Here is a 22035-nt window from a genome sequence, read left to right as displayed (position 1 = left end):
TATGAACAAAGCAATAATATCTTAATAGAACCCCCCTCCTAAAGCCTTCCCACCCGCAGGGATAGTGTTTAAAACAACTGTGAGCAATACAGGCCTGAAGAATGATGTATACACCTTCATTGAATCATCAATAGGATAAGAGTTAGCATGGCTTGCCTGTCGACATCATATGATGGAACTGGTGCTTGGAAGCATCCTCACTCAACTATTTGAAGTTGGTGGAGGACCATATGTTGTGGTGGTCAAAGGATTTTAGCAAAATTGGACATATGTAAATCAGAATTAATATGAGGTTGCTGCGGATGATATATATGATGCAGACATATCACTCCTTCGGAATGAAATTGCAACTTCCCTTGAATGCATCACATGCAAGGGAAGACTACAAGGAGCTTCTTGAGCTCTGTTTAATTTTTCTTGGTGGATGCCCAGATGCAGATACAACATAGCCATCATTTTGAGTACCTGGTGCCTTCCACCATGCACAATGAATGGCGAAGGCCATCTACACTATTAAAATATTTCTATTCCAGCAGCAGTTCTCTCTTGCTGCCAATGAAAGGCAGAGTGTCAAAGAACTGGTTTTCTTTGTTAGCCTCATCTACATCTGCTTGGCATGAAGCACCTCTTTCTGTAAAAGCACTACTCAACGATTTGCTTCTACTTTCAGAACTCCAGAAATATCAGAACAAGGTCATAACCAAGGCTGTGTCAAAAACATTTACCAGACATCTGTGGTACTTGTCAGAAATTTTTTAACTGGTCTGGACTTTTTTGATGACAGACTAAGCAATAAAGTAAAGTCCAAGATGGCGGCAAACCTTCAGCTTCCACAATTCACAATTTCAGTGAATTGTCTCATTGAGCAACCTCTAAATGTTCACCAAAAAGCTTATAATTTGTCACAATTAACAATGACTTGACATAGAACAAAAATAGACTTGTGGAGTTAATGTCCCATGAATTAGATTTTTTGGACCGTCCTAGTCCCTACTTCATCCCAACCCCTGCTTGTTAGCACAAGCAGCATTTTTTTTTCTTCACTGAAACAGTATCTGCTGTCATTGAAACATCTAGAAAATCTTCCTCTCGGCTCTGTTACAACTTCAAGTGGACACAATTTTCTTCTAGTGTTCATTGCATTCTCTGGACTCCATCTCATTTCCAGTTCATCTATCCTCAACTACAGTGGTACCTTGGATTACGAGCATAATCCATTCCAGGAGCATGCTCGTAATCCAAAATGCTCGTATATCAAAGCAAGTTTCCCCATAGGAAGTAAGGGAAACTTGCTTTGATATGTTCCCACCTCCCACCTTCCCTCCCCCCCCGAGGCCAGCAGCGCTGCTCCCCCCCCCCCCCCGAGAACCAGCACCCCCCCCCCGCCGCAACCTGAGATCCCCCAACCCACCCAAACCCTCTTCTTACTTCCAGTGTAGCCTCCGCATCGGCACGGGCACCGGCACGTCCTGTGCGTTGGTGCCGGTGTCCGAAAATCTGCTTCCTGTGCCGGGCCTTGAGCATGTGCGCATGCTCAAGACCTGAGAGTTCACGTTGAACGATGTATTGCCCATGGCTGCCTCAGTAGCCCATTTTCGCTGTACATCTGTTGAAGACAACTTCAAAGTGGCTGCTTGGTCCTTAATCTTGATCCCACGAAGGACTCATGAACTTTAGAAAAGCAATAAAAACTTACCTCTTCACCTAATCCCTTGCCTATTGCCATATGATTAATTTTTAAAAATGTATATTAGAACTTGGACCTCTGTATATGTTGAGTTAGGATGAACACATTGTATTGTAAGTATGGCAAATTGTTACCAGTTTTGACTGTGTGTTATGTAGGCTAACATTCTGAGCTCGTTAGGGAGAACGGGATAGGAAACGAATTAATTAAATACATATGTTTACCTTTCACAAATTGTTTAGAACACAACTTCAGAAAAGATAGTCGGTTTGGACACGCAGTTCTGAAGAATCTATTATCTACTTAAAGCCAACTTTCTCTCCAACCCTGTGGAGCTTCGCCAGGCTAATGTATATTCAATAATTAACTTCTTCCAGAGACATGATCCTGGTAGCTTGGGAGTCCCATATGTGAGGATATTGTGCCAGCTTGTCATCCAAAGAAAGCAAAGATACTTACCTTTAGCAGATGTTGTTTGAGGACAGCAGGCATACAGTATATTCTCACAACCTGCCCACCTTTCCTGGTTGTCAGCTTAGTTCTTTTACTGAATTGATGGTCCTGTGAGCTGACTTCAGATGAGAAGGCACTAACGTGTGCGGTATGAGCATTGTCTAAAAATTTTAAAGCGACAATGCACTTGGCAGTGTTCAAACCAGGTTTCATGGATGATATCACCCACATGTGAGAATATATGTTTGTTTATTGAAAATTTGATATACCGCTCCTGCATTTTACTGACCTAGGCAATTTACAATGTAACAATTAAAACCAGAAAGGAACTCCATAGATCATATTCAGATAGGAAAGGTAGAGATAGAGAAAGACAATGCACTTGGCAGTGTCCAAACCAGGTTCCGTGGATGATATCGCCCACGTGTGAGGATATATGCCTGCTGTCCTTAGAGAATAGCTGCTACAGATATCCTTCCTTATTAAGATTTTCAAAAGAATGATACAATGAAGCAATAAAAGGCTTCCAAAATATAAGATATGACACAGTGTAGGAATGATGCTGCACACACAAAGCTCAGAGAGGGATGAGGCGACCTTAATGGATGGTCTCTCCCCCTTTTATTGAGAATCTTAGCTCCATTAATTACTTAGCTAATGCTTTACAAGGTTATAATTTCATCATGCATTTACAGTGAGGATTATACCAAGGTAACTCATTGTTACATATTTAATGTGATTCTTAAAGTTACTATCTCACGTGACATCTGAATACACATTTCTAATATGTCTAAAATCTTACTTTAGCATGTGACAGTCCAAAGGTTATAATGCATGCTCCTTAAGCTCTCTTGATTAGCCTTAAGCTCAGGGCCTGCTTTTGCACGTAGGCAAAGTCTGATTGTTGCCCATATAAGGGATGCTTAAACACGATAAGAGATAAGATAAGGGTAAACCTGTGTCAGGTTAATATGTGTCAAAAAGGTAGGGGGGAATGCCTCAGCATTCGGTCTCAAGGTGCAAACCTTTTTCCTTGCTTTTTCAAGAGGGAAAGAGAAAGGATTCATACTTCTACATAGGGCCTCAAAGCCTTACACAGGGCCTAGATCAGTGTGCTGTCCTGGCCTGATTCAGAACTGCCTGTGTGCTGACCTTGCCTGTGTTCGAATGCCCTGGATCAGAACTACATCCCTTCAACGCAGCTTGACAAGTTTGTTTTGTTTATGTTGGGTTTTATATACGATCAATCAAATAATCTAAACATACATATGGACAATTGTTCAATGAGATGAATATTAAATGTTGGACATAGAAGAGAGAAAATTGTCTAGACCATTTCTTGTTATGTTTACAGTTAGCCACTAAAAGATGAAAAAAATTAATATTTCCTAAATAATATTACCTATTCCACCATAGATAAACTCTTATCCATCTGCTCTTCTCAGAATACTTTCACTACAGCTTCCGCGTGTTTGCTGTTTCAGGTTTGAACTTCTCATGTTACCTTTTCAGCCTCACCAATTGCATACTGCCTATTGCAGAATTCATTATAAAATAAGCCTTCTCTCTCACTTACTATCTAGGATATGCTTCCACTTTCTCTGATCCCAATCCCAGTTCTTCTTTCTTTCCCATCCATTAACATTTCATTTTTGTTTCTTTCATCTTGTGGTTCTGTGTTAGGGGAAACCAGCTACGTCAGGCTGTCCATTCTTCAGTCAACTGTTCATGAATTTGCTGGGAAACTATCTGTTTCTTTGTGGCTGTATTTCTACTACACCATAGCTCCTTGCATATTCAGTTTTCATCAATTGTTATTGAACCTTATTTGATAAGTCACGCTGTGATCTGGGTCCCCAGTAAATCATCAGATTGTGCTTATGAGTTTATTCCATTTCAGGTAACAGATATTGTTAATAAAGTACAGAAGAGCCATGTGGGAAAGCCGCTGCTGAAAATGGAATTAAACTCTGAGCAGATGGTGAGTGAACAGTGTTCTATAATGCAAGGACTAACTTGCCCAATCACGAGGCATAGAAGGCTCAAAAACCTTAGTGCCAACATGTTGGTTATATGCATTTGTTGTTTTATATTTATGGAAAAATAGATAAGCATAAGTTAACGTAACTATTTATTTTTTTTCATCAAAAGGTGACATCTATTAATTGTCAGTCCTGCCCCCTAGCCCTGCCCCAATCTTGCCCTAGCCCTACCCCAACCCCACCCTAGCCCCGCCCCTCAATCCCGCCCCCAATTTCATCCATTCATTTTTCATGTACACATATCTTATTCATAATGGTAACCATAAAATAAAAAAAACTACAAAGCACACTATACGCAGAGAAAATGTTAATTATCATTTATATTTGGGGGGTTTTGAAAGATGTCAAGGCAAATGATTTTAAAATATGCAATGTCACCTCAGTAACTATAGAAAAATAGACAAATATAGTGCAAAATATAGTCAGCGGATATAAATTCTCAAAACTGACACGTTTTGATCACTAAATTGAAAATAAAATCATTTTTCCTATCTTTGCTGTCTGGTGATTTCATGAGTCTCTGGTTGCGTTTCCTTCTGTCTGTGTATCCTTTCTTTCTGCACTCAGGCCCAACAATTGTCCCTTTCTATTCCCTCCCTCCTTCCTTCCTATGTCTTTAGTGCCTCCTTCCTATGTCCTTAGTGCCCCTTCCTATATCCTTAGTGCCCCTAGTGCCTCGGTCCTGTATCTTTAGTGCCCCCAGTTCCTCTGTCCTGTGTCCTTAGTGCCCCCAGTGCCTTCTTCCCGTGTCCTTAGTGCCCCCAGTGCCTTCTTCCCGTGTCCTTAGTGCCCCCAGTGCCTCTGTCCTATGTCCTTAGTGCCCCCAGTGCCTCTGTCCTATGTCCTTAGTGCCACCAGTGCCTCTGTCCTGTGTCCTTAGTGCCCCCAGTGCCTCTGTTCAGTGTCCTTAGTGCCCCCAGTGCCTCTGTTCTGTGTCCTTAGTGCCCCCAGTGCCTCCTTCCCATGTCCATAGTGCCCCCAGTGCCTCTGTCTTGTGTCCTTAGTACCCCCAGTGCCTCCTTCTTATTCTTGCCTTCCAGCCTTTGTCCCACCCCCCTCCCCCGAAGCCAGCCTGCCTGCCTACCTCCTTCCCTCCAGTGCCTGATTCAACCCGCCCGCCCATCTGTCCGTCCATGTACTGCCGCTGCCTGCCAGCTTGCCTCCCTGCCGTGCCGATTCAAACCCCAGCCCACCGCTTCTGCTTCTTGCCTTCTTCCCAATGTTAATTTTGACATCGGAGAGGAAGTTCCGGGCCAGCCAGGCAGTGATTGGCTGGCCCGGAACTTCCTCTCCAACTTCAAAATTGACATCGGGAAGAAAGCAAGAAGCAGCGGCGGTGGACCAGGGTTTGAATCGGCGCAGCAGGGAAGGAAAGTGATCACCCGTCCTGGTGTCCTGGGACATTTCGGTGTCCTGAAGCAGTGGGTCGGGACAACGGGACGGCCAGTCCGAAAATGAGACTGTCCCATTGAAAACGGGACATATGGTCATCTTAAGCATAAGTATTATATTAATTTATGTGATGAGATATATATATATATATAATTTTTTGAATTTGGATTTGGATTTCCAAGATTTATAATCGAAAGGGCCTATTTACAAAGCTATTACTGGCCAATTAACTTGCATTAATTGGCAGTAATTCAGCTTAGTACAAAAGTTTTCACCTCAATACATTAAGGGGCTTTGAAGCATACAGATGCAGACAGAGCATCTCTTTATGTGTAATAAATAATGCAGCTTGTACTTAATCTTGGCAAGCTGCATTACTCATAGAATATTAACTCCCCCTTCAAGAGGTGTTATCTTCTCGCAGGGTCATTCCTGGAATGCTTTCAGAGTGGCCAGTGAACAGTCAAAATAGCCTCCCCACCCCAGCAATTTGCAGGTCCTTCTGTCTGTTGCTCCTGCAGTCCCTTTATTTATTTTCCTAAAACAATCCTCCTTATCCCAATTTCTTGAAAAACTAGCAACCACTTGATCCTCCACCAGATGTCTTTGAATAAAATTCTTGTTGGCACTAGCCTCCCCCCAACAGCTATCAAACTACTGGAAACTGCGTGCAAATGCTCTTACAGTCACTTCATCCTTTGACTATGGAACCAGCTCCCTACACAAACTAGGAGACTAGACTCACTGATGGCCTTCCAAAGAGCAGTGAAGACTCTCCTTTTCTGTTCAACTTACACTGACAAACTGACTCCTTTCAAGAAAAATATAAAGAGTAACACTCATAAAACTCAATAAATAATATATATTACTCGCTAGAGATGGGCTGTGGTCCCACGATAAACATTTAATGCAAGAAAGGTGGAGAAAAAGCTTCAAATTTGCATTAATATTCAGCAGTCACATATCAATAATGATTTAAAGCTGCTTAATTTCATATCATTGGCAAAAAAAACTCCACCGCCACAAAATGTAATTATCAGTTAGGTACTATACCTATCACTGTGCACAAGGAAAACAAAAAGTTTACTTAGCTGGGAACCATGGTCTGAAATCGCCATTGCTGTAAACGTCTGGCTAGACTGATGAAACACCACGGCGGCTACCAGATGAAAAGTCCAGAACCCATGCCCAAATCCATCCAACAAGTGCCTTGTTTCACCTCTCAAAGGTTTCCTCAGAGAATATAGTTCTGCTGGAAACTCTGCCACTCTCCCATGCACACCGGCCCAAGAACAGCCCACTGCTCCCGGAAACGGATCTTGTGGTTCTTTTTAAGCAGCGGACTGTTCTTGGGCTGGCGTACACAGGAGAGTGGCAGAGTTTCCAACCTACCACTCTTCCCACTTTGAATTTTTTAAATTCAAATAAGAAAAACTTACTGGTTTATGTTTCCGTTGGTAAAAGCATGTCATTAAAAGAGATTCTTAGGAAAAACTTTTGCATTTCAGGCTAGTGCAATTAATTCATGTTGGAATATGCTTATTCCCCAAGCTCAGTCTTATTATTTATTTAGAAAAATTCTTAAAACTTACCTGTTTGATAAATATGTGACTTAATTGCCATTTTGTATTTTCTGAGTTCTTTCTTGCTATAAACTGCCTTGAACTAATGGTTTGGTGGTATATAAGAATAAATTATTATTATTATTATTCCTGCTGATTGCCTTCCATTTCCATGGCATATACTTGAGGTTCACTGATGGCCACTTCCCTTTCTTTGTAGGAAAAACTCAGCAAAGTTAATGCTGCCCTTTCCAAAGAATATGAGTGTCGGAGGCGCATGTTAATGAAGCGCTTGGATGTGACTGTACAGTCCTTTGGCTGGTCGGACAGAGCAAAAGTAGGTACATAAAATAGAATACTGTTGGTCTGGTCTTTTCTATCATTTCTGTTTATTGGAAACTACCTCACAAAATAAAATTCCAAAGGAGAAAAATTAACTGAATGCTACCCAAGGTTCCCCATTTTAGTAAGCACTTGGCTATCATTTTCAAATTACACCTTTTGCAGGCTGAGAGTCAAGGATACTATCCTAAAATGAATCTTTTCTCCTCCCCCACCCCACACAAACCCCAGAACAGAAAGAGGATCTACTGTCCCAATCTTCCTGAGGGAAGAAAAATACTGCTGCCCAGACTTCACACCAGGATAGAGGTAGATAGGTAGACTAGTCTTCTGCCCTGACACCTCTTACTTTAGAGAAAACAGTTACTTTATCCTAAACTTCTGTGGGTTTGGAGCACTGTTTTTCTAAGCTGAGCAGGAATCCTCCAATTCACTTGCTGCCAGTGGGGGTGGTGCTTCAGTAGTGTGCTTTCAATTGCTAGGGACAGGTGGGTACCCTGGAGTCCTGCAGAGCTTGTCTGTCCCTCACTATTGAAAATGTGACAGTGAAACAGCACCTCCCGCTGGCAGGACTGTAGGTGGAGGACTCGTGTTCAGCTTAAAGGGGTTAGGAGGGATGGTGTGCTGCTCTTAAGGTTGGGTGGGGGGAAAGGGGTCAGGGAAGGGGTTCTTGCCTAAGATGAGCAGGAGTTAAACTGAATGTAAAGGGCAAGCTCTGATTGGAAACTTTATTTGGTCACTATTCATTATATAAGGAACTATCTACAATGACAGTCAAATTAGTGATGCAGATTTTCAAGTCCCTACATGAACCTTGTAAAACGAATGTCAGATATCAGTCATGGAGTCTTACAAGAACTTAACTCATTCAGAGGGTAGGGTAAAATGGCCATTTTTCTCACTGGAGGAGGGTGAATAGTGGAGTCCCACAAGAATCTGTACTGGGGCCAGTGATATTTAACATATTTATAAATGATCTGGAAATTGGAGCATCAAGTGAAAAATTGCAGGAAGACCTTAGGAAATTGGAAGACTGATATAGATTTTTGCCAGGCAACCAGTATTTTATTCAAAGCCTACATGCTAGTCTGTTATTCTGTTAGGTATGTACAGTATATTGTAATCCACCTTGAATGTTTATAGAGAGATGTTTATAGAGAGATTTTTAAATAAATAAATTGAATGTTTATGAAGAAAATACCAAAAATAAGAGCTGTGAATATATACTCTCCCCCAATCTCTGTCTCTTCTTCAAATACATCAGTTCTACCAAAACTATATTGCAAAAGACAAATGAAAAAGTATATTAAATACTTCTAACAGATACCATACAGGGATAAGAGCTAAACAAATAGTATGTGAAGAAAAAAAGGCAAAGTCAGCTATTGTGAATAATATATGAGTACTTTTAGCTAGGGCTGAACAATTAACATGTTAATAATGTGATTAATATAAACTTACATTAAAAAATGTAACAAGATTAATGTGGGCCTTGGGGAGGTCAAGATGGGCAGCTCCTGGGGGCCCTTGCAGGCAGGAAGTCCTTTCCTTCTTCCTCCTTCCCCTGATCCGAAGGGCTCTACCTCACCTTTTAAAATTTAAGGGTATCCCTGATGCAGCAGCAGTTATCAAATGCTGCTCGGACCTCCTCGGTGTTCTTCCTCTGTCATGGCCCGCTCTATGGAGCAATTTCCTGTTTCCGGTTCAGTGGGCTGTGACGGAGGAAGAACGCTGAGGAGAACCTGGAAGTGCTTGAGAACCACTGCCGTTCCAGAGATGCCCTTAAATTTTAAAAGATTTTAAAAGAAAGGACTTCCCACTCGCGGGGGCCACCCAGGAGCTGCCCATCTTGACCTCCCCAAGGCCCACATTTATCTTGTTACATTTTTTTAATGTAAGTTTGTATTAATCACATTATTAACATGTTAATTGTTCAGCCCTAGCTAAAAGCACACTACTGAAGCACCACCCCCACTGGCATAACCTCCCATTAAACAGAAATGGAGGTGGGGAGGAGGAAGGGAGAGATGCTAGATAGGAGAGATGGTGGACCCAGAGGTGGAGGGGAGGCTTAGAGAAAGGGAGTTAGAGTGAACTGGGGGGAGGGAGGGAAGGAGGAGGAGGAGGAAGGAAGAGATGCTGGATAGGGGAGGGTAGTTAGGAAGAGAAAGGGAGAGATAGTGGACCCCTGGGGTGGTGGGGAGGGGTTTTATTCTGAATGGGAGAGCAGTTGGGAAGAAAATTGGAGAGATGTTATCTGCCTAGAGTCTGATTGTTGATATTTTTTATGTTTATTTGGAATATATAGATCGCATTTTGTTTTAACATCAATGTGGTTTACATAAAAACAATAGAAGGAAAAGAATGCCATTGCATTAAAAAGAAAGATTGAAAAGGGGTAAAAATTAATCTATATCGATATATAGATATATATTAGAACGGGCTAGAAATGTTATATAGAATATGTAGTAATTTCATTTCCATGCCTTCTCTATTCTTTCTGATATGTGATGGGATGCTTTTCAGGGGTATAGCCATGGGGCAGGCATGAGCAGGTCTGGCCCAACCAGTTTGGACTCAGGCCCGCCCACCCAGTAGCCACAGGCTGCTGGCAGCGGTTCCTACATGCTGCTGGCAGCTGATCTAGAAGTCTTCCCTCTGATGTGTTTGTGCATCAGAGGGAGGGCTTCTGAGTCGGCCGTTGGCAGCATGTGGGAATCACTGCTGGCAACCTAAAGAGAAACAAATGCTGCACTGGCTGGGATTGGAAGGGAAGGAAAGAGAGAAGCTGCATGGGCTGGGGGAGGTGGAGAAAGAGGGGAAAGATAGGCCGGGGGACTGGGAAGGGAGGGAGGCCCGTTTAAAAGCCCACCTCTTTAAGAGTGCTTTTGATTCCTAACTCCTCTCACCTTGGGTTCTGCATCTTGGGAGCTGCCCTACCCTCTATGTCATATCTTGTCTGTCCAAGTTAGATTGGAAGCTCTTCAAAATGTACAGCACTGCATATGCCTTTCAGTGCTATTTAAGTGATAAGTAATAATAATAGTAGTAGTGAACCCAGGGGTGGTGGGGAGGGAGGAAGAAGGAAGAGATGCTGGATGGGAGGGTAGTTAGGAAGCGAAAGGAAGAGATGGTGGACCTGGGGGTGGCGGGAGGAGGAAAAAGGGAGAGATGCTTTCTCTATATTGCACTGTGCAAGGGGTGCTTTTTAATCATGATTAAGTGAATTGCCCAGGGAAGTGTATAAGGAGAGAGAGAAGCAAAGAGAGATATTGAGGGGCAGCAGAATGAAGACTCTTGTAGGTCAGCAATAAGATCTTAAACTGTATTCGATGCCGGATAGGGAGCCAGTGAAGTGACTTAAGGAGAGGGGTGACATGAGCGTTGCAAGGTTGGTAGAAGATGAGTCATGCAGCAGAGTTTTGCACAGATTGCAAGGGGGAGAGGTGATACTGCAGGAGAGCAGTTAGAAGTAGATTGTAGTAATCTAAGCATGAGGTTATGAGAGCATGGACAAGGGTCTGGGTAGTATGCTCAGAGAGGAAGGGGCGAATTTCGGTGATATTGAAGAGATAGAAGCGACAAGTTGGATGTGCATATAAAATGAGAGGTCGGAATCAAAGACCACTCTAAGGTTGCGAGCAGAGGGGACTGGAGCAATGACAGTATTTGAGGTCTTTGGGTCCTCTCAAAACCAACTCTGTAATATATTATTGCATACCATTATGTAGAAGAAACCCATCTATATAAGTTATAAGGCTTGCTTTATTTGAAGTCTTCCATCAAACCACTAATAGTGTCAATCTGGTCTTAATATAGCATCTGGTCTCTTATGATGGGTTAAAGTAACCAACTGCTTTTTGGGTTGATTATGCTTTCTTATTAAAAGTTAATGAAGTCAAGGCCCATTATATATACACATTCTAATTTTTTGCAAAAGTCTAACCAAGTTCCATTGTAGTCAGTCCTCTTTCCAATATTATTCCAAGGACAACATTAATTAAAAAAAAAAAAAGTGAACAAGCTATCGTCTGGAGCAGATTAAATATTGTAGATTGTGACTTAGCATTTGGTTTCTTTATATCCAACAAGCTTGGGATTGCATAATCTTCACTTAGGGCTCCTTTTACTAAGGTGCTCTAGCGTTTTTAGTGCATGCAGGAAATTACTGCGCGCTATGCTTCTAGGACTAACGCCAGCTCAATGTTGGCGTTAAGGTCTAGCGTGCGGCAATGTAGCGCGCGCTATTCTGCGTGTTAAAGCCCTAACGCAGCTTAGTAAAAGGAGCCCATAGTTTCAGACTGGAGGACATAGCGGAGTTCATAATATCTGTGCCATGAATGTGGGAAGTATTGTATATGCCAAAGCAGATTTCCTAGCCCTGGAAAATAAGTCCAGTTTGTGTTGAGCAATAATGATTTGCCTCTCTTCAGAGAGCACATTGTAAATATAAGGAATTTATAGGAATCCTCGTCTCATTTAAAGTATAGGACATGCAACATATTTGAGTTTTAAAAAAAAATTGTGTGTGGTTTCTTTTTTTAGGAAGTGGTAAAATCTCTGCAGCCAATAGACCAATATATATTGATGCATTTGTGTCACTGAGGGTAACTTTAACATTTTTGCCTAGGTGAAAACAGATGAGATTGCCCGAGTTTATTATCCCAGGCGGCGAGCACTGTCCCATAAATCCACCATTACATTGGCTCAACTTCTGGCTGCTCGTGAGGACTTGTCAAAAATTACCCGAACCAGCAGTGGATCTATTCGAGAAAAGACTGCGTGTGCCATCAATAAGGTAAAGTCAGAACAGTCAGACAGGCCAATATTCAAAGCTATTGAACTGGCCAGGAACAGCTCCTGGCTGCTTAAATAGCACTGTAGTGCCTAACTGCAGATGTCTTCAGTGGGAGATAACTGGCTATCTCTCATTGAATATTTGAAATTCTGTTAAATAAACATAGGAGTCTGTACTAGATGAATATCCTCTGGTTGCAAACCGTTGCAGAAGGATGCCAATCGCAATTTTCTGCTCCTAGATTTTAAGAAAAAAATGGGATAAGCATGTGGGATCACTTCAAGGAAGAAATTAGGGGGGTGAGTCTTTAGAGTGGGCAGACTTGTTGGGCCGTGGCCCCTATGTTTCTATGTAATATTGAACCCAGCGTACTTAAGGGACATACAGTAACTTAGAAGAGCAACCCCTGTTAACTTTTTCTGGTTTTAAAAAAACCAAACCCAACTCTAATGTATAATCAGACAAGTTCTTTGTCTTTTTGTCTGCTGTCCAGAGAAATATATATCACTATCAACAACTCTTGTGGACAGCTATTTTTTCACTTCCTCAAATGCCACATCTTGTGAACATATATAGTCGTAATTTATCTTAAGCCTATGTTTTGGTTACATCTTACACAGACGCATACATTGGACCTTTTCCAAAATAATTGAGTGATTCAATTTTATTGATAGTTGAGGGAAGGAAAGAGAAGTTGTTTTCAATATTGAAATATTTGTCATTTGTATGAAGATGGGGGTCTCTTTCCCCTTTGAGACCTGGGAGATTAATTCTGTGACATGAGATGTGAACTGAAGCTCTTAGCTATAAATTTTTTTTTTCCTCTTGCTTCCATTATTATTGGTGTGTTAAACATAACTATATTGGTATCCTCTTATGCTTCTCTTCACAGATTCTGATGGGCAGGGTGCCAGACAGAGGAGGAAGACCATCTGAGATTGATCCTCCCCCTCCTGAAATGCCTCCATGGCAGAAGAGACAAGACGGGGGTGGAAGGGGAGGTTGGGGTGGTGGGGGAGGAAGAGGAGGAAGAGGAGGGGGAGGAAGAGGAGGGTGGGGAGGTGATGGGGCAGGAGGTGGAAGAGGTGGATGGGGAGGCAGAGGTGGTAGTTTTGGTAGAGGGGGTGGTAATCGAGAAGGGAGTAGCGGCTTCCAGGGGAGAGGAGGATTTGGTGGCAGAGGTGGATATGGAGATCCATATGGAGGAGGAGGTGGGGGAGGATACAGGAGATATTAAATTGGTTTTCTAATATTGAAATCTTAGGCCCCAATCTTCAAAGGCACTCCTCTGCAGCCACTATCTGGAAGTGCCCTAGGTATCCATGGATTTTCCGCAACACTGTATAGATAATGCTGCTGAAAATCTTTACAGACGGCTCTGGCACTATCTACTTAGTGTGGGGAGGAGCATGGTTGTTCCAAGAAGATATACAAATAGTGGTGATATCTGGGTAGTTATAGATGTAGCAAAAAGGCAATTCTAAACTTATACAGATAGCAAACTGAAAATCACCACCATCCATAGTATGGCAGCACTCGTTGCACAGCTCACTGTCAGGACAGCAATGATGAATATACATGCCTAATTTTAAGAAGCGCAGCCAATGTTAAAAAACAACACAACAAAAAACCAGTTTTTCTAGATTGAGCCATTATTGTTTTCACACACCTGTAAGTATGGTACTGAATATACATTTGATTTAGGTATTCTCATTAGTAAGAACTCTATGAATAACCCCACCAATAGTTTCACTCTTGGAGTAACAGTCATGGTAGTAACTAATACCAAATATCTACAAGTGAATGGACATTTGGAATTGGCTTCAGTAATTTTGCCAACTGATCAACGTTTTTAATCCTTGAGTAGTTGCCCATTATCTCCCAGATTCTATAAATGGTGCCAAATTTATATGTGCAAAATTGTGCGTTATCCTGAGATGTGCACGCAGCTAAAGGGTTAATGAGCCAATTAGCACCAATAATTAGGTACTAATAATCAGCTATTGGTGTTAATTGACATCAATTTGGATTTACACACACATCTTGCTGCTGCTGCTACTATTATTAATTATTTCTATAGCGCTACCAGATGCACACAGCGCTGCACAGAGTCACAAAGAATAAGTGGTATTCTATAAAGATCTGCGCACAGATCTTATAGATTGCAGCTCAGAAGAGGGCATGGACATGGATGGGTCAGGTAAATTTACTAAAGATATGTGCAGTATTACTGAACAGAGAATGACACAGTGGTTGTTACCCGCAGGTAACCCGCCAAAACGGGGAGAGAAAAATTAATGGTCGCTGCGGGGACGAGGCCATTCACCGCCCCGTGGAGCGGTAAATGGTCTTGTCTCTGCAGTGAAGCCAGCACGGATCTCGCAGACCAGCATCCCCACCCGATCGCCGCATCCCACGTCCTGCCATCTCCCTCCCTCCACCTCAGGTGCCTGCCGAGTCCGACTTTAATTCTTCTCCCAGCCACACACTTTCAATAAGCCGCGCGTGCGCAGCTGCTAGAATTGTTGAATCTCCTCCTCTGACACAACCGGAAACAGGAATTGGGTCAGAGGAGAAGATACAACAGCTCAAGCAGCCGTACGTGTGGCTTATCGAAAGCTTGCGACTGGGAGATGAATTAAAGTCGGACTCGGCAGGCACCTAAGGTGAGGTGGAGGGAGGGAGATGGCAGGACACGGCAATCGGGCGGGAGGTGGCTTCTGGACCGCATGATCTGTGATCTCGCATGTTCCCTCACACTAGGAAGGAGGGAGTGGACAGTAGTCGCGGGGACGGGGCGGGCACAGTGGGCGCGGTGATGGGGCAGCGACAGGGATGGTGGTCGCAGGGAAGGGGCGATGACGGGGACAAATTTTTTCCCCGTGTCATTCTCTATTACATATTATTAGGGATCTGCACCTAACTTACATGTTAAGATTTGCGCCAGGAGGTACACCAGGTTTCTGTTGTAAATCCTCGCGCCCAAAGTTTGGTGCAGAAATTGTCTCTAAAGTGCTATTCTATAAATGGTGCAAAACACAGCACTGTCTATAGAATAGCACTCTGCCCAGATTTTTTTTTCAGCACTGTTTTTTGAGCACCATTTACTGAATCTAGTCCTACGAGTAAAACAAATTAACTGGTCAATTGGAATCCAAACGTTAGCGTGTGTGTGAGCAATAATACGTGACAGACTATAACAGTAAAATAGCCCCTTCATTCTGTAACAGGTCACCCACAGTTAGGCACTAGTTTAGAATGCTACCAGTTGTCTGCATGCCTGTTAGTTACGCATATAAGTGTTAGCCCTACACTCACAGTTGCCAGCACATAAATGCAAAGAGCTGTTTACATGGGGACTAGCACTGGGCATGTTCAGTATTTGCGCACATAACTTATAGAATACTGCAAGTTATTTACTAAAATGTCACATTTGGGCACACCAAAATGTAGCCATATGGATGCTGACTTAGTATTCTTTAGGTACCATTATAGAATTAGGGCACAGTTACAGAATTGTCTCCAAAGTTCATAAGTTTCATCTAGTTTGCCCATTCCCCCTTCCAGGAAAGAACACAAGAAGCAGTCTGTATGAAGAAGAATAACTTTCATCAGTATACTCCCAGAAAGTGGTGCCTGACATGACTGTGTTTCGCCAAACTTGGCTGCGTCAAGGGCATAATAACCACTGGTGACAAACAACTACTTCCATGAGTACTGATCATTTCTTTCACAGTTCTTTCTTTCAATACTGGTGCAAGTTGTTATTATGTACTTTCTCAGCCAAGTCTGGTAAGACGCAGCCCTGTCGGGCACCACGTCCTGTGAGTATACTGATTAAAATTCTTCTTCTTCATATGGTCTGCTGCTTGTATTCTTTCTATGTTGGATCTTGTAGACCAGCTGCCTTGTTTTCTTACCCAATTTCCCATTCCTACAGATATATGCAGATTCTGGCTTTTTCTATCAGTCTCCACCACCAAGGTTCATAGGTCCCCACCATCACATTTCCTCTGAGCAGACAGTGAAACCCAGATCAAAGCGGTTTATGAAGGTTGAGGAGTAACAAGGAGCAGCTCAGGAGGGGTTTTACATTTAGAGATCTCTGAGTGAGACAGCAAGGTATCCATTTGGGTGCTGATGAATTCACACACGATGCAATTGATTTCATTTTGTGGCAGACTTGGTAGAACTGTGTTTGAATTGCAGACAGAATGAGAGAACTGGAGGAACAAAGGTCCCGATTTCTCAGATTTTCTCTATTGCAAGCAGAATTGAATTTGCCACACAAATTGGCGATATGAAACAGCAGTGATGGGATGGAACAGGTCTCCCAAAGCTCAGTACTAATGTAAAGTTGTGAGCAAGTGCAGCCATTTTGGCATGCAGCCATTCTGGCATATAGCAAGTTCCCTGAATTGTATCTGTTTTGGTTTTCTACTTTTCCAAATAGATGCAATTTTTAAAGAGAATTCTCTTTCTTGTTAATGTTTATTAAAACATTTTAGATACTACTTAGCTAAAATTAAAAGATCAAAGCAGTTTACACACAAAATCTAAACAATAAAAATGAAAATTGTAAAAGAACTCCATTAAAATAGGAAAGGTCCTTACATTTCACACAAGAAGATAGAACCATTCACACATATACTACATTAAATATTGACTGCAGTGTCCAGTCCCTTTAAATTCTCAAAAGAAAGCCTTTTGAAAGTAGAAAGCCTTAAATTGCTTTTTAAAAGTTTTTAACGATGACTCCTATCTTAATCATTTTTTCTTTATTAGTCTTCGTTTCCCCCCAAATACAATTATTTAGGGTTTAATTCTGGTTTTCTTAACATGGAGTGCCATGGCTGGGACTAAACTATCGTTCCATCCCTGCCCCACCTACAATAGGAGAATGGCAAGCAGTGATAATGAAAAGATCTGTCATCTGCTTGGGGTTAATTCAGCAATTTAACTGCTATGAGTGTGAAAAAATGACCCCTAGGTTCAGGAAACAGTACCTTTTGGCTCTGCAAACATGAGGTTGAGAAGCACCAGAAAATGAGAAAATATTTGCACCAAAGGGTAACCAGCTTTATACATTCCAGCATATTCTCTTCCTTTGATCTTGGCTTTATCCCAGTACACAGTGGCCAAAGAGTTCTTTTGTGAAGAAAGGGAAACACCAAATCTCTTTGGAACATTGCGTTGAGACTTTTCAACTGAAAGTGCATGGTTCTCAGCACTGCCACACCAGTTTGACCAGATATATTACTCTAAAGCAGGTAGTTCCCAGAAGGTACCCAAGAGCCATTTTCTTAGCACAGAAGATCTCATCACTCAGTGACTCTTGGGCTTATTTTTGTGCACGGATTGTTTGTTTGGTTTTTTTGGCTGATTTTGATAGAATGTTCTATACATATTGGTGCAGACACTCCTCTGGCACAGAACAGGTGCAGATGGCTTCTTTTATCTCCATTGCCTTTGAACATTTCAATACTTTTTCTTCCTCAGCACAATGATTATACATGGAGTCCTGTAAGTCCAGTCTTCAAATAACAATTCACTAACCTCCACTCTGTCTTGAAAGCAATGAGTCCTCCTCTTTGGCTTCAGAATAGCCTGACTCCTTTCTACAAAGAATGTTCAATTATTCTGTAAAAGGCTATTACAAAGAGATTCCAGTTGTTGATTATAAAGGTTCATCTAGGTGTCTCAGCCCAGCTAGATTACTCTGGCACAAGAAGAATGCAGTATTCTTTGGCACTGGTAGTTTTGCCATTGCATTCTGGTTTGCAAGAAGACCAATACTTTTTTTCCATCTTAACCTTTCTTTGCCTCTTTCCATGAAATATTATGTGGATCCAGAGTTGGACAGCAATGACTGTTTCCCTGAACAAGATGGCGTGTCAACTTTTATTCCTGCAGCTCGATCTCTACTCTCTACAAAAAAATGCATCACAGTGCTGTGTATGTTTAGTAGCGCAATAGAAACTAGTAGTATATGAAAATTTCTCATATCTTTTCCATTCTGGCAGAATCCGAATTGAGATGTGATATGTTGCTTCTGAAACAACAAACTTACATGCGACAAACTCCATTCTACAAGTGTATAAGAAATGAGACCTCAAATACAAGATGCAACTTACTCATGGATTGAACAAGACTACTTTCTCATAATTTGATGATTGTTGAATCAGCTGTGAAAAAGGCTAAAATAAAAGTGCAGGGTCCAGTCTAATATGCACCTGGAAAGACTTCTAGACTATCTGGAAAAAAAATTTTTCATAGGCCTCTACTCTATACAAATCTGGTGCATTACATGCAAAGGTCTTTAACATCTACCCTTCCACAGCACATTTAGTAATATCAGAAGCTGATGATGGTAATAATTATTTGTTCAGCGTACAATTTGAAACAACTTCCAGGATTTCTGTCTTTGTTTATTGTAGCATGAGGGCTCACCTGGTTAAAAGTCTCAGGACTTAAGAGAAGATATGCATGCTAAATGGGCAAGTACCCTTACACAGGTGCCGTCCTTTTTAGGAAGATAAAATAAACATCTGAGACCATTATAGACTATTGCATCAGCCTCCAGAATTTGTATGCTCTAGTTTCAAAGCCCACAATATTCCTCTAGATCAGGGGTCTCAAAGTCCCTCCTTGAGGGCTGCAATCCAGTCGGGTTTTCAGGATTTCCCCAATGAATATGAATGGGATCTATGTGCATGCACTGCTTTCATTGCATATTCATTGGGGAAATCCTGAAAACCCTACTGGATTATGGCCCTCAAGGAGGGACTTTGAGATCCCTGCTCTAGATTATCAAATACCACTCAATATTGGAGTTTTTCTTTAGGAAAAGAGACTTCCTCCCTTTTGAAGACAAGAGAAAGAAGGCAGTCTAAGCAATGGCTCCAGCTCAGGCCAAAAAAGTTTCATCTTTTTGACTAATGCTTCTGAGCATCATTAATCATAACCACCTTTTTTGTGGTCACTGATAATCCAAATGAACATCAAGTGGCAGTGTATTATGTCAACAAGCAAGGAGAGGCAGCATGGATTTGGGATTTTGGGATTCCTGACAAGATATCCATTCAAGCCACCTACATACCTGGAAACAAAACCAGTCAGACTCAGCAGAGTCTTTTGACACTGTGGAGTCATATTATTATGACCACCTGCTAATATCCAGAATAACCACGTCTGGCAGCACAGACTGCAGCCAGATGACATGAGAGTGACTCAATAAGATGCTGGATGGTTGCTAGAGGTATCTGGAGCCATGCAGATTGCACTGCATCTGTTGATCGAGGTGGTTCCAAATGTGCTTGATTGGGTTTAGGTCTAGGGAATTTGGAGGCCAGGGAAGTAGCTGGAGGTCTCGGTCGTGCTCTGCGAACCACTCGTGAACAATTCTGGCAGTATGACATGTCATATTGTCAAGTTGAAAGATCCCATTGGCCATAAGGAAGACCGTCAACATGTAAGGGTGTACATGATTGACAAGGATGGAGAGAGACCTCTGGAAGGCACTCTCAACCAGATTATAGCTCACAGAATAACATTAGCTTACTATGTAGAAAGAGCACAACCACATCAGGATACTCGGCTTTTCATATCTTATGATCCAAACAAGGTAGGAATTCCAGTAGCTAAGAGAACTTTGATAGACTGGCTCACAAGCTAAACACTACTATTGTCTAGCACAGGGGTGTCCAGTGTCGGTCCTCGAGGGCCGCAGTCCAGTCGGGTTTTCAGGATTTCCCCAATGAATATGCATTGAAAGCAGTGCATGCAAATAGATCTCATGCATATTCATTGAGGAAATCCTGAAAACCCGACTGGGGTCCTCGAGGACCGACATTGGACACCCCTGGTCTAGCAGGATTGCACTGAGTGGATGCTGTGGAAACACATTAGATAAGAACTATGACAGCATCAGTTGTCCATGTTCCCTCTTCATTGAGATTTTGCAGGACTGCAATATATTCTCTTATTTATACTTTTACAATTGACTAATGTCTGAACAACATGTCATAAAGACACAAACATTTGGACTAGTAGATTTATGAAGCATATTTATCGCTAGTCAATTACTCCAAATTGTTTACTTGGGTTGCTCTTCATAATCAAAAATTATTTAGTTAAGGCAGTTCTAAGCTGTAGGAGTCCCTGCTGCTGATGGTCATTTTATCCTGTATGTTGGTGGAGAAAGCACAATTATAGAGGGTGAGAAACCATTTTTTTTAGGTTTCAGTTGAGAATGACTCTATAGACAAAATTTACAGGTTGCATTTGCAGTTACTCTCCAGTTCCAGTCCCAAAATGGCTGCCACAACCTCCTGTGGCAATCTTGCAAGACTGCTGCTGGAGGTTGCAGGAGCCATTTTGATTATGGGATGGGAAAGAGCAACTGGGGATTGCATCTACCCCAACTAGCCACTAGACTACCGGGGTTGTTGGCAAGGTAGGCCTGGGGTGGGGGGAGAAGTGGTGGCCTACATGTAAATAAGCCCAAGGGTGGGGATGGTGGTAGCAGCCTATGGGTGGTCTCAGGGGAGGCAGTGACAGCCTATGAGTGGGCTTCTTATGTTTGGGATGGGAGAGGAGGGAAGTGGATGCTCCTTCAGTTTGGAGGAAAACAGGAGGCATGCCACTGGACATAGAGCGAAATGTTTTAGTTTCAGCTAAAAATGCACCAACATGTTCAGCCGAAACAAGGTTGAATGCAGATTTGAGCCAGTTTTAGCAACAAATTCAAAATTAAGTAACTGGGTAGAGGCTGACTGATCTGTGAATGGAGTTCTGTGTAGACAGCAGGATAAATCAGACACACAAACCCTCTCACTTCTGGGGCATTGCCCCCTAAGTTATATAAATAACCTGAGGGGTCCAGTATGGTGGTAGCTGTATAGAAGCTCCTTTACATGTTCAGAATACTCTCCTTAGTTTTTCTGATCTCCAGAAAGGAGGTTAGAGTTGACACTCGGATGATATCTGATTTATTCTGCTATTGTCAGAGTTCTCAATAGAATACTGGTAAATAACTGCAATTTGTTTCAAAATATATGTTGAGAAAATGGGAAAGCCTGACATGGTTCTTAGCCAAGATATAATATAGGACCTATATATTATTATATAATATTATATAATAATATAATATTATATATATAATAATATAATAATATATAATATTATTATATATATTAATATATAATATTATTATATATATAATAATATAATATTATATAATATTTCTCCTGAGTAGGCATCCTAGTCCAGGTAGAAAGTTACCATTTTAGAAATTTTGGGCATAGGTCTTGCTCTTTAAAAAAAAAAAAAAAATCCATAATTCCCTTGAAATAAGAGCCAGTATCATGGACCACACTTAGGGTTCCTTTTATCAAGCTGCGCTAGCGGGGTTAACACGCGTGATGTTTCATCACACGCTAACCCCCACGCTGGCCAAAAAACAACCGCCTGTTCAAGGGAGGCAGTGGCTAGTGCGGCCGGCGGTTTAACGTGCGCTATTAGGCACGTTAAACCACTAGCGCGGCTTGATAAAAGGAGCCCTTAATAATATTGTCTTTGGTCAAGAGTAAATGTAATATATCAAAGTTTTAGCTCATCAAGCTTGGAACAGTGCAGTAGTAATGAATTGGAGAGCACTTTTTGATTGGAGCCTAATACATTCATTTTTCCTTTCATTTTCTTTTGAAACTGTTTAGTTTGTGATTGGATTTATGAGCTAAAAGTTGATTGATTTCTTTG

General features: G+C 41.8%; 1 protein-coding gene across 1 annotated transcript in view; it reads left to right on the top strand.

The window, feature by feature from the left end:
* Positions 1-14513, top strand: part of FAM98B (family with sequence similarity 98 member B) — a 55888-nt gene extending 41375 nt beyond the window's left edge. The window contains exons 5-8 of the mRNA XM_033950868.1: positions 4041-4121; positions 7357-7473; positions 12109-12276; positions 13169-14513. Of these exons, the coding sequence (XP_033806759.1) occupies positions 4041-4121; positions 7357-7473; positions 12109-12276; positions 13169-13513 (711 nt within the window). The 3' untranslated portion in view covers positions 13514-14513. The remainder of the gene's footprint in view (positions 1-4040; positions 4122-7356; positions 7474-12108; positions 12277-13168) is intronic.
* Positions 14514-22035: the final 7522 nt, after the last annotated feature.

This window comes from Geotrypetes seraphini, chromosome 7 (assembly GCF_902459505.1).
Source record: "Geotrypetes seraphini chromosome 7, aGeoSer1.1, whole genome shotgun sequence".
Taxonomy (NCBI): domain Eukaryota; kingdom Metazoa; phylum Chordata; class Amphibia; order Gymnophiona; family Dermophiidae; genus Geotrypetes; species Geotrypetes seraphini.
The sequence above is the reverse complement of the archived record's forward strand: the minus strand, read 5'-3'. Positions and strand labels throughout refer to the sequence as shown.